The sequence below is a fragment of the Hemibagrus wyckioides genome, linkage group LG04 (assembly GCF_019097595.1).
Source record: "Hemibagrus wyckioides isolate EC202008001 linkage group LG04, SWU_Hwy_1.0, whole genome shotgun sequence".
Taxonomy (NCBI): domain Eukaryota; kingdom Metazoa; phylum Chordata; class Actinopteri; order Siluriformes; family Bagridae; genus Hemibagrus; species Hemibagrus wyckioides.
Genome location: NC_080713.1, coordinates 29,671,199 through 29,684,813, shown reverse-complemented (window position 1 = coordinate 29,684,813; position 13,615 = coordinate 29,671,199). Strand labels below are relative to the sequence as shown.

Below are 13,615 nucleotides of genomic sequence, written 5' to 3'. Positions count from 1 at the left end.
ACACCTGTTAGTTACTTCATTAGTTAGTTAGCTAGTTAGTTATCTGTGAGTTAGCTGTTGTGGGTAGTTTGATCATCATTTGACCATTTCATTAAAATAGCCATGTATGTGTTTGTTCTTTGTTTATTAGTTATTTTTTTAATCTTTTAATCTAGTTTTTTTGTCTTTTCAATAGGCTAATATTTGAATAGGTGAATGTAGTAGTTGTATAGTTAGGTAGTTGTTTACTTGATTAGTTGGTGATTAAGTTCTGTAATTGCTTATTTATCTAGGTTGTTAGCTAGTTAGTCCATCACTCAAATAGTTGGTTAGTTAGCAGTTTTGTTTAATTTGTTATTTGTTAAGTTAGTTGTTGAGTAGTTTGGTATTTAGTCATTCACTTACACAGTTAGTTAATTCTTTGCCTAGTTGATTATTTATCTATGCTAGTTAGTGAGGTCATGTGTGTATTTTGATAGTAGATTTGACTGATTTTTAGGCAGGTTAGTTAGGCAGTTTACTTGATTGGCTGCTTAGTGAGCTAGTTAGAAAGTTAGATAGTTAGTGAGTTGATTAGTTAATTGCTGAGTTAATGAGTTAGTTAGATGGTTAGTTAGTTAGTGAGTTAGTTAGATGGTTGGTTGGTTGGTTAGTTAGTTAGTGAGTTAGCTAGATGGTTGGTTAGTTAGTTAGTTAGTTAGTTAGTTAGTTATTGAGTTAATAAGATGGTTGGTTGGTTAGTTATTGAGTGAGTTAGATGGTTGATTAGTTAGTTAGTTAGTTAGTTAGTGAGTTAGTAAGTTGCTTGGTTTGGTAGATTTATGGGTCTTATTCTCCTACCATTTTCTCCCGGATCTGAAATGTACAGTGTGTCTGTCTGCAGTGCATTCTGGGTAATCTGTGCTTGGGGGTGATGGGGGTGATGCTGCCCCTCTGATGAACTCTAGCTGATGAAACACTGAGGGGAAGAGAACCAGGGAAAGAGAAGTCCACAAACACGCAGTCATATCTGAACACTTCACTAAAGGCTTTCACAACACTGACAGGAAGTGACACAAAGTGACAGGAAGTGACACAAAGTGACAGGAAATGACACATCTGAGTAGACTGCGGGTGTTAAAACTTTCTGCGTTACACATTCCTTCCCAGAAACGTGGAGAAAACACAGAGGTACACATGCAGTCAGTAATGATGTGAATCACACACACACACACAAACACATTTATTTATTTCGTGTTGTTTACATTGTGTTTATTCTGTAGCTTTTAAATACTCTTTATTCTAAATAAAATAAATATAAAATAGAAATAAATATAATATAAATATATTTATAATAAATATATGTTATTATTAATAAAATATAAATCAAATATAAAATAAATAAATAAATACATTTACATACATTACATAAAAATACATTTTTTATATTTTATTTTTTATATATATATATATATATATATATATATATATATATATATGTATATATATATATATATATATATATATATATATATATATATATATATTAGATATAAATATAATAAATATATTTTATTATAAATAAAATATAAATTAAATTTAAAAATAAATTAAATCAATAATCACTAAATGACTTGAATGAATGAGGGGATTCACTTCGGAATCACAGTAGCGTGACGCAATAGCCCCGCCCCTGTACGTGAATGACTGACGTTTTGGCCCCTCCCCCTCCCCCCCTTAATCGCTGCAGTAATGTGAATGGCGCTAAGAGACCGAGGGGGAAGGAAGAGAAGAACCGACCGCGTTCGGTTAAGAAGGAAAATCCCCCAAATGACACGAGGAAGAACAGTAAGTTATTAAATAAACGTTTTTCAGAGACATTATTGATATTTAATTGTTGTTAGAATCGCTGTGGTTTCTTTATATATGTATTATTTTCTCCTGAGAAACGCGAATTGTCCGACTAGCTTAGTTAGCCTTCGTACGTTAACAACGGTCTCCTTTGTTTCAGCGCGCGAGGCGCCTTTTCGCCGCCAAATATAAGGCTTTTTGACTTTTTAAAAATATTGTACTTATTCGTTTTTGACATCTAGGCAATCTATTCCTTCAATTTATGGTGATTTACGGATGGAGCAACAAAAAAATAGTGCCCTGGATCTTTCGAGTGATTCTTCTGTCGCTAATACAAACTGTAAATTCCCATCCATTTTGGGACAAATCCCGCCTTCTGCGCCGTGATTGGATAGGCCAGGCTCACCTCATGCGCCCTGATAGGCTAACAGTATAATTTTCCACTCGGTTCCATGTTTGACATCGGAACGAACCAATCCGAGCGCGATATTTGATTACAGGTGGGATGTGTAGCGTTTGCGGCTAATACGAACACATCGGATACGGTTTTAAAATAAATAAAAACAGTTTTTGTTTACGTGGCTTGTGAAGTAGATAGTAGATAAACTATGTTGTCTTATTTTTGGCCATATATTCTGTGGATATGTGTAGAAATTGTGTTAGTCGTGATCCGGCATACTCTTATACTATAAATAGGTATAGGTTGTTTATTACCCTTTTATATAAACTGGTATAGTTTGTTTATTACCTTTTTATAAATAAATACTCAGAGGTGTTTAAAACCTCACGAGCTGTCCAGTTGTGTGTTAAAGTCAAGAGCCGGTCGCTTAAATAACCACGTTTACACTCAAAGAAGCTAAGATGGTGTGTGTGATGCACTTTAGTCCTGTTGAAATGCCACGTGCGGGTTTTCTGTGCTGCAGATGGACGTCTCAGGGTTCTCTTGTGGTTCTGTCAAGTTTCCTCTGTGGTACTCTCAAAACTGCTTTGTGATTCTCTTATGCTTCTTTCAGGGTTCTCCAGTGGTTCCCCCTTAGTCTCTCTTGGTTCTCTCAGGGTTCTCTTGTGGTTCTCTCAGGGTTTTCTAAGGATTCTCTTGTGGTTCTCTTAGGGTTCTCCCATGGTTCCTCTGTGGATCCCCTGTAGTTCTCTCAGGGTTCCCCTGTAGTTCTCTCAGGGTTCCCCTGTTGTTCTGTCAGCGTTCTCTTGGAGTTCTGTTGTGGTTCTCTCAGGGTTTCCCAGTGGTTCTCTTGGAGTTCTGTTGTGGTTCTCTCATGGTGCTCTTGTGCCTCTCTAATGGTTCTCCCATGGTTCTCTCAGGGTTTAGTGTCTTTGTAATGTTTATTTTCTGTCTCTCACAGTAAGTGGAGTTCACTGAAGGCTCACAGTTTCCTCATCTCACTGCTGTTTAAACTGTAAAGCTGAAGTTTCAGGTTTCTCCTGGAGTTTAACTCAAAATGCTCGTGCTGCAGATTTACACACACACACACACACACACACACACACACACTGAGAGAGAGAATGTGTAACAGGATAGATCAGGTTAGCGTGCTGTCCCCTGGCTGTATAAGGGTGTGTGTGTGGTGTGTCAGGGTATTGCACTGTATAAGTGTGTGGTGTGTCAGGGTGTGTGTGTGTTTGAGTGGTGTTGTGGTGAGTTACACACACGCTCTACACACCCCACACTGTGTTGGTGATCTGATGTGAGTGGTGATGAGAGGATTAGATCCTGAAGCAGCAGCAGTGTGTCTAATCTAACACTGAGATCAGACTGACCTGCTCCTGCTGGACATCACCCAGAGGGTCAGGAGTGTGTGTAAAGACGGAGAAAGCTCCACCTAAACTCACCCCTCCTGCTGTTACCATAGAAACCACAGAGAAGAGGAAACTCCTCAGTCCAACTGTTCCACAGAGCTGATACTGGAGACTCCTTCCTTATATCCTACACACTCCTCCATCTCTCTCTCTTTCTCTCTCTCTCTCTATCCCCCTCTCCTTCATGTAGTTTTTCTTCTAATGCATTCTTCTCATAATTTCTCACCATGTTTTTTTTCTCCTCTTTTCTGTATTTTGCAGAACTTTTTCTCTCTCTCTTACCCCAAGCTTTCCCCAAATGTTTTTCTTTCCTCTTTTCATTCAGTTTAAAACTCAGAATGATTTCTCTTAAAAAAAACTACTGCAAGATAAACAGCTGATGCTTGTGGTTTCGCTATCAGGAATATAAAGTGTCCGTGTGCGTCCGTGTCCGTCCGTGTCTTAATGTTTAATTCCAGTGATTTTCCTCCTTTAGTTTCCTGAAATAGTTAAAAAAAAATTCCTAGAAGTCTGTTGTGTGAAGCGTGTTCCAGTTTGACGGCATGTTCTTCAGAGTTAGATATCACCCTGACGTCAGACTTACACCACTGTTTACTTCCAGAGTAGAACGAACACACACACACACACACACACACTCTCTCTCACTCTGAGAGGAACGCCAGCCAACACCAACCAGCCAGATCAGACCCAGGTTCTTCACATTATTACTGATGTACAGCGTTTAACTCGAGTCCAGACGTTTCTCTGAACAGGAAACGTGATCACGTCTGAGGAAATCATTTACACGTGTACAGGTTTGAGGAGGCGCTGGAGTGGGCGTGGCTTATGTACAAATTCTCTTAATTAGTGATAAACAACACATTTCTACTGACACTAAACTACATAACACATCAAGAGAGGAGACGAAAACATCAACTAGTAATCCTCTTTAGTGTGCCTTTTAGACAAACCCCACCTGCTGCTCTGATTGGCTAGTACTGACTTCTTCATGCGCCCTGATTGGCTAGTGCTGACTGTTCAAACGCTTTGATTGGCCAGGACTGACTTCTTTATGCCCTCTGATTGGCCAGTGCTGACTTCTTTATGCACTCTGATTGGCCAGTACCAACTTCTTCATGCGCTCTGTTTGGCTAGTGCTGACTTCTTCATGCGCTCTGATTGGCTAGTGCTGACTTCATGCATTCTCATTGGCCAGTACCGACTTCTTCATGCGCTCTGTTTGGCTAGTGCTGACTTCATGCATTCTCATTGGCCAGTACCGACTTCTTCATGCGCTCTGATTGGCTAGTGCTGACTTCATGCATTCTCATTGGCCAGTACCGACTTCTTCATGCGCTCTGATTGGCTAGTGCTGACTTCATGCATTCTCATTGGCCAGTACCGACTTCTTCATGCGCTCTGTTTGGCTAGTGCTGACTTCTTCATGCGCTCTGTTTGGCTAGTGCTGACTTCTTCATGCGCTCTGTTTGGCTAGTGCTGACTTCATGCGCTCTGATTGGCTAGTGCTGACTTGTTCACGTGCTCTGATTGGCTGTAACCTATGTGGCCGATACAATCATTTCTTGCTGTTTTATTATTTTAATTCATAACCTGAATTTCTTTCAGTAAACAATTATTTTATTTATTTATTTTTAAAATAATGTTAAGTTGTATTTTTTTTAATCACGAGTGTTTATTTTAAATCAATGATCGGTGAAGAAACATTAGCTTCTGTCTCAGCTAGCATCAGTCATCTTAATGTGAGCTGCGCTAACACCGCCTCCTGTTACAGGGTGCCATTACTTTTGAGATGTTATTGATTTGAATTCTCTTCTACAGGTTTTAATATGAAGTAATGAAGTGGTCTCGTAGTTATACCACTTTTATTGAACAATCCAGGAGTGAAACTTTTTACACATTTTATGTTGTGTTGTAAATGTTGTTGAGAAGACTGATCTACAGCATGGTGTGTGTGTGTGTGTGTGTGTGTGTGTGTGTGTTGCAGGAAACCCCGCTGTAAAATGGAGGATAGCTTCGATTGTGACTGCGGTGAGCTGGAGCCACCTGATCACTGAGCGAGAGCGTTTGTGCTGAGCTCGTCCGACCTCGCCGCTCCTCACTCACACTCATACTCACTCACACACACACACACTCACACACACACACACACACTAGACGGTGCTCAGTTTCTCAAGTTAGGATCGTAATGCTGCTGCCGCTCAGGACCAGTCGTACACTGAACGCATGGGTGCTGTGAGGATGCTGCCACTGCTGCTACTGGCTCTCTCACGTGCACGTTATCACTGACTACACGTCCATTCCGTTACAGGAAGGCTAGAGTCTAAACCCCACAGGTCCGATCTGTGTTCTGGTCACTAACACGCCCTGTGCTGGGAGGACTCGTGGATCTTTTCTGCTTCTATGGGAAGTTTTATTCCTCCACTCGGAAGGTGAAGAGGAATATCAGTGTGTGTGTGTGCGGAAAGAAGGAAATCTTAGATAGAAAGGAGAGAGAATCCTTTGTGGTGCTGTTCTGTAAAATGGCGGAGAAATTCGAGAGCCTGATGAACATTCACGGGTTTGACCTGGGCCCCCGGTACACAGACCTGAAGCCGCTGGGGTACGGAGGGAACGGCCTGGTGTTCTCGGCGGTGGACCGGGACTGTGACAAGCGCGTGGCCGTGAAAAAGATCGTCCTGACGGACGCTCAGAGCGTCAAGCACGCGTTGCGGGAGATCAAGATCATCCGCCGGCTCGACCACGACAACATTGTGCGCGTGTTTGAGACGCTGGGGCCGAGCGGGCGGCGTCTGAGCGAGGACGCTAGCTCCCTGACCGAGGTCAACTCGGTGTACATCGTGCAGGAATATGTGGAGACGGACCTGTGCACCGTGCTGGACCAGGGTCCACTCTCTGAGGAACACGCACGCCTCTTCGTCTACCAGCTGCTGCGCGGACTCAAGTACATCCACTCTGCTAACGTCCTGCACCGCGACCTCAAACCCGCTAACCTGTTCGTCAACACCGAGGACCTGGTGCTCAAGATCGGAGACTTCGGCCTGGCGCGCATCATGGACCCACACTACTCACACAAGGTCAGGCTCTACTGCTTTATTCCTCCATGCTTCACTCTTCTGGTGTGTGTGTGTGTCTGAGAGAGTGTGTTCATGTGAGAGAAGTTTTACACCTCTGTGCTTCACTCTTCTGGTGTGTGTGTGTGTGTGTGTGTGTGTGAGAGAGTGTGTTCATGTGAGAAGTTTTACACCTCTGTGCTTCACTCTTCTGGTGTGTGAGTGTGTTCACGTGAGAAAAGCTTTACACCCCCATGCTTCACTTCTGATCTGTGTGTGTGTCTAGAGAAAGTGTGTTCAAGTGAGAAAAGCTTTGCACCTCTGTGCTTCACTCTTCTGATTTCTGTGTGTGTGTGAGAAGCTTTACAGCACACCTGTTGGTCATGATTAGAGCTGGTGTGTGTTGGTCAGATGTTCCATGTGTGAAGGAGGAAGTTCTTCAGACCTTGAGTGAGCTCCTCAGTGGTATGTGGAGAAGAAAGCACAGAAGGAGTAGACACCTGTGTTATTTTTATCTTTCCGCGCGCTCTCTCGTGTCCGAGCGTGTGTATTTTCTCCCCCTGTCAGTCAGCTTTGTTTATCAGACGTCCAGTGATGGTGTAGCGTGCAGTGACTAATCCCCCCGCAGGCTGCAGAGTGGTGACCGGTTCTTTCTTTCACTGATGACTGTGTTTCCACCAGCTGTTTCACTGAAACGCTAACACGTGGAGTACATTAGTCATCTCATCTCTTTCATGTCACACACACACACACGTGACTCACACACGGTTTTCCAGCTGTATTGCACACGCACACGCTCTCTCTCTGAGTGTGGAGGCCATGTGTATGTGTGCCAGGGAGTAATGTGCTATTTATATAACATCTCTATGAATAGTTCTCACACACACACATGCACCAGCAGGACAGGATGAGACTTTTCGGACCGTGGTTACACACCTGACGTGAATTCTGTCTCATTTAAACTCACGTGACTCATTTTCAGCAGGATATTATATCCTGAATCAATAATCTTAATCAATTACTGTGTGTGTGTGTGTGTTTGAACTGAGGTGTTTAACTCATAACACAGCTCTACTTAAACTATCAGAAGTTAAGAGAGAGAGAGAGAGATGGAGGATGAGAAGGATTTGGGGAGAGAGAGAGGCAGGCAGATGGAAGGTAGGAGGGAACGGGAGATGTGTATACAGAGAGAAAAGCAGACAGGAAGAGAGACCGGATGGAAGAAAAGGTGAAGAGAGGGCACACAGAGTTTAGGAGACAGTGAGACAGACAGGAAGACAGACCGACAAAAGAAGGGGAAGACACAGATGACGAGGAAGACAGAGAGACAGAAAGATGCAGGGGAAGACAGAGAGAGAAAGATGCAGGGGAAGACGGACAGATGAAGAGGAAGACAGAGACAGTAAGAAACTCAGCGAAAATGAAAGAACCAAATATGTAAATGAAGTGTGTGTGGGGGGGGAGTGAAACAAAGAGGTGTGTCTGTCTCTGTTTCTCTGTGTGTCTGTGTGAGAGAGAGAGAGAGAGTATAGTGTGAGAACTTTTCCTGACGTTCTGTTAAAGACTTTGTTAAAAAGGAGGAGGATTTTCTCAGCATACAGGAGAAACCTCTCTCTCTCTCTCTCTCTCTCTCTCCACAGGTGTGTTGCTGAGGGTGAGAGTAGATGAGTGTACAGTTATCTCTCAGTGAGGTGATGAGTGTGTTTGTTCCTTTACTCACCTGTACAAACACACACTGTCAATAACAGAATGATTCACCTGGGCGGGTGTGTGTGTGTGTGTGTGTGTCTCAGTCATGCTCAACCTGTTTTATCGGAACACTGAAATGGTTCTCCTGCATTTCCAGCGTCTGTGTGTGTGTTCAGTGTGCTGCTTGTTTAAAACCCACCAATCGGAGGACAGCAATCCACACACACACAACCTGCAGAAACAGCTCTTCATCACATAATGTCTACAGAGAGCCTGAAACAGTGACATCACACTATAGAAGCTTTGTGTCTTTACTGTTATTACTGTGTTATTACTGTGTTATTACCATGTTATTACTGTATTCTGATGAACACTGCTCTGTAGCGGAGCCTTTAATCTCCCGCTAATGGGTTCTCTGAACACGTTTAGCAGAATGACGCAGCCGGAGCTGTCTGATGCGTCACTCGCTCTACCTCGAGTAGCTCACTTTCTGAACGAGGGTGTGTGTGTGGGGGGTACACACACACACACACACACACACAAGTTAAAAAAACTGCCTGAGCAGACGGTAATTTTCCTCTCGTTCAGTACATTCTTGTTTTTCTTGAGAAGCAGGAATGAAAGAGTTTGTGAGTAAAACACATCCTGGTGTCCTGTACTCCTCTGTCCTGATAATGGGGGGGGGGCGCTGTACCTTCCTTCTTACACTGAAGACTCCTTCCATTAACATTAAACAAACCTCTCAAGGTGTACTGGAGCATTGCTATAGAAACAGTCTGTCGGTCTTAGGGACCTAGTGCTGCTTTAATCTGGGGTCATGTGTTGATTTTTGTACCAAGGGTACACTGTGTGTGTGTGTGTGTGTGTGTGTGTGTGTGTGTGTGTGTAAAAGAGAGAGAGAGTGCATGGCTCCGTTCCCAGGAATGTTCCTGTCAGGAGAACGTAGAGAGGCCTTTACTGGAATGTGTGTAAATCGTGTTGTGGAGTAATCTGGATAGGACTGTGCTTCTGAGTCACACAGATAGATAGATAGATAGATAGATATAGATAGATATAGATAGATATAGATAGATAGATAGATAGATAGATAGATAGATAGATAGATTATATTACACACACACACTACCTACAGTACTTTGACCATTTCTGATCAACATGACCCTAAGTGGTTTGTGTGTGTTTTGGCAGGACATATGGGAGCAAAATCCAGATCCTCCTCACGCCATTGATTAATCCAAATGCTAACGTGGCTAATAATAATTTTTTTAAACCCCACGTTAGACTAGCGCTGAGCCCTGAGGAGACGAGTATAATTAGACAGCAAAAGCACGGTGTGTGTGTGTGAGAGCCGGTATCATGTGAATGCTGACTGGTTTTATGCTAACAGTGTATTTTACATCATGCTAATTAGTGCTCTATACTCAGGAATATTAATGTGCTGCTGATGAACGTGCTGAACTCTGGGGTTACAGCGGAGGGAAAGGGAAGAGACATACCTTTATTCTGGTGAAGTGTGTGTGTGTGTGTTAAGGGGTGTGGGGTGTTGTATCCTAAGTGCGTCAGTGATTTCCAATGCTGCATCAAAGGAGCCAAACATGGCCCTCATGAGGAAATGGACACATGAGCACTGTGCATTCAGAGCTCTTTGAACAGCATGAAAGGGGTGTGTGTGTGTGTGTGTGTGTGTGTGTGTGTGTGTGTGAGTGACAGAGAGAGAAACTAGATAACTCTGAAGTTGGGTAATGTGAACTATTGCTTATGTGACACAACTGTCCTCCTCCCTCTGTCTGTCTGTCTGTCTCTCACTCTGTCTATTTCTCTCTCTCTCTCTCTCTGTCTGTCTCTCTCTCTCTGTCTGTCTGTCTGTCTGTCTGTCTGTCTGTCTCTTGTCTGTCTCACTCTCTCTGTCTCTCGTTTGTCTCTCTCTCTCTCAGGGTCACCTGTCAGAAGGTCTGGTCACTAAGTGGTACCGTTCCCCTCGCCTTCTCCTCTCCCCTAATAACTACACTAAAGCCATCGACATGTGGGCAGCCGGCTGCATCTTTGCCGAGATGCTTACAGGAAAAACACTCTTTGCAGGTTAGAATCTTCTCTTATTTGTCTTGTCATCTCAGCACACACCTCCTGACCACTACTCAGGTCAGAAAAACACTGCTCTACAACCCTAAAGGGCTTCACATCGTAGTCTGAACACCAGGAGGATGAAAACATGCACTAGAGTTCCCATGCAGCATGCTAAGCTCTGCCCTGAAAGATTTGCATATAATTAACATATGAACTTCAGGGACATCCAGGACTGATTCAGTCTGCCTCTATTATACTCTTTCTAGAAATGTCGTTACAGTTTTTCATTGTGTGTGTGTGTGTGTGTGTGTGTAGGTGCTCATGAACTGGAGCAGATGCAGCTGATCCTTGAGTCTATCCCTGTGATCCATGAGGAGGACAGACAGGAGCTGCAGAGTGTCATCCCAGTGTTTATTAAAAACGACATGACTGTACCACACACTCCACTGGCTAAACTGCTGCCAGGGGTCAGCTCTGAGGGTCAGTATGCCTCTCACACACACACATGCACACTTCCTTAGCGCTCACCAACATGCTGTAAATAACCTCGCCACTTCTGTGTTCATAGCTCTGGACTTTTTGGAGAAGATCTTGACCTTTAACCCCATGGACCGGCTGACAGCGGAGGAGGCTCTGGCTCACCCCTATATGAGCGTGTACTCGTTCCCTCTGGATGAACCTGTGTCCTCTCACCCCTTCCACATCGAGGACGAGGTGGACGACATCCTGCTCATGGACGAGAGCCACAGTCACATCTACAACTGGGACAGGTAACACACACACACACTCATCTGTTCTGGGGAGTGTGTTTCACATGCATTCTCTAATGAGACTAGCGGTTACTGGAATGTATCACCTGTTAATTAGCTTGATGTAGTTAATTGTGTGTTTATTTTTAGCATGCCAACTTCCTTAGTGCTAACCAGGTTTTCACTGTGTCCATTACACCGGTCAGCTATAACATTATGACCACTGCCAGGTGAAGCGAATAAGACTGATGATCTCATCATGGCACCTGTTAGTGGGTGGGATATATTAGGCAGCAAGTCAACATTTTGTCCTCAAAGTGGACAAGCGTAAGGATTTGAGCGAGTTTGATAAAGGACCAAATTGTTATGGCTAGACCACTGGATCAGAGCATCTCCAAAACTGCAGCTCTTGTGGGGTGTTCCCGGTCTGCAGTGGTCAGTATCTATCAAAAGTATCCTTTAAGTCCTGTAAGTTACAAGGTGGAGCCTCCATAGGCAGCTTACAGGACTTAAAGCATCTGCTGCTAACATCTTGGTGCCAGATACCACAGCACACCTTCAGGGAACTAGTGGAGTCCATGCCTCAATGGATCAGGGCTGTTTTGGCAGCAAAAGGGGGATCAACACAATATTAGGCAGGTGATCATAATGTTATGGCTGTTCAGTGTATATACTGGTAACACATTACACTAACTACACATTTTAGCTCTCTCTGTCTCCATCTTTCTCTTTCTGTCTCTCTTTCTGTCTCTCTTTCTGTCTCTCTCTCTTTCTCTCTCTCTCTCTCTCTGTCTTCACTTTGTCCCTCTTGTTTCTTTCTCTCACTGCTGTGTAAGGTGCAAGAGGAATAAGAGTAACAAATGTGTGGTGCTGTTAGAAGTAATTAAATATCTTCATGTTCTCAGTGACTCATCACACCACTTTCCTCTAACATCTACACACACACACACACATTGTTTTATTCCTCTTCCTCCACAGCAAACTGCTAAGAGTAGGTTAGGAGTGTATTAAATATGTGCTTCAGTACTCAGTATTTGGTGTGATTGATCCTTCAGGTACCATGAGAGTCAGCTGTCGGAGCCAGAGTGGCCCCTGCAGAGCGTGGGGGAGGTGGAGGAGGTGCAGCGTGACCCGCGCGCCATGTCCGACATCACGGATGACGAGGAGGCACAGCTGGACCCGCGCAAGTACGCGGATGCCGAGAGCGAGAAGTTCCTGGACGAGCAGCCGTTTGACTTGGCGCCGAGCCAGCGGCGTGACGAGGGCGTCCACCACGAGAACAAGTACTGTGAGCTGGAGTGCGGCCACACCTGCAACTACAAGGCCGCGTCCCAGTCCTACCTGGACAACCTGATCTGGAGGGAGAGTGAGGTGAACCACTACTACGAGCCCAAGCTCATCATCGACCTCTCCAACTGGAAGGAGCAGCAGAGCAAAGAGAGAGCAGACCGCAAGAGCAAGAGCAAGTGTGAGAAGAACGGCCTGGTCAAGGCTCAGCTGGACAAGGAGAAGCACCAACACCATCAACACCAAAACCAACACCATCAGGGCTTCGACTTCGACTCCTTCATCGCCGGCACCATCCGACTCAGCCTGCAGCCCGAGACCCGAGACATCGGCCTGCTCAACGAACTCAACAGCTCCGTGTCTCAGCTCGGCAAATCAGCCAGCCAGGAGAAGGACGAGAAGTGTCAGGTAGTGTGTACACACACACACACACACACACACACACACACACACACACACACACACACACTAGCCAGGAGAAGGACGAGAAGTGTCAGGTAGTGTGTACACACACACACACACACACACACACACACACACACACACTAGCCAGGAGAAGGACGAGAAGTGTCAGGTAGTGTGTACACACACACACACACACACACACACACACACTAGCCAGGAGAAGGACGAGAAGTGTCAGGTAGTGTGTACACACACACACACACACACACTAGCCAGGAGAAGGACGAGAAGTGTCAGGTAGTGTGTACACACACACACTAGCCAGGAGAAGGACGAGAAGTGTCAGGTAGTACACACACACACACACACTAGCCAGGAGAAGGACGAGAAGTGTCAGGTAGTGTGTACACACACACACACACACACACACACACACACACACACACTAGCCAGGAGAAGGACGAGAAGTGTCAGGTAGTGTGTACACACACACACACACACACACACACACACACACACACACACACACACACTAGCCAGGAGAAGGACGAGAAGTGTCAGGTAGTGTGTACACACACACACACACACACACACACACACACACACACTAGCCAGGAGAAGGACGAGAAGTGTCAGGTAGTGTGTACACACACACACACACACACACACACACTAGCCAGGAGAAGGACGAGAAGTGTCAGGTAGTGTGTACACACACACACACACACACACACACACACACACTAG

At 44.6% G+C, this 13,615-nt stretch overlaps 2 protein-coding genes across 2 annotated transcripts in view; both read left to right on the top strand.

The window, feature by feature from the left end:
* The first annotated feature begins 1,674 nt into the window (after positions 1-1,674).
* Positions 1,675-10,447, top strand: LOC131351827 (mitogen-activated protein kinase 6-like). The gene is made up of 3 exons (XM_058387452.1): positions 1,675-1,806; positions 5,609-6,698; positions 10,298-10,447. Exons 2-3 carry the CDS (start codon positions 6,144-6,146, stop codon positions 10,445-10,447), a joined length of 705 nt encoding a protein of 234 aa, XP_058243435.1. The 5' UTR covers positions 1,675-1,806; positions 5,609-6,143.
* Positions 10,448-10,762: 315 nt separating this feature from the next.
* Positions 10,763-13,615, top strand: part of LOC131351567 (mitogen-activated protein kinase 6-like) — a 7,033-nt gene continuing 4,180 nt past the window's right edge. Inside the window, exons 1-3 of the mRNA XM_058386985.1 lie at positions 10,763-10,907; positions 10,996-11,197; positions 12,232-12,871. Of these exons, the coding sequence (XP_058242968.1) occupies positions 10,763-10,907; positions 10,996-11,197; positions 12,232-12,871 (987 nt within the window). The remainder of the gene's footprint in view (positions 10,908-10,995; positions 11,198-12,231; positions 12,872-13,615) is intronic.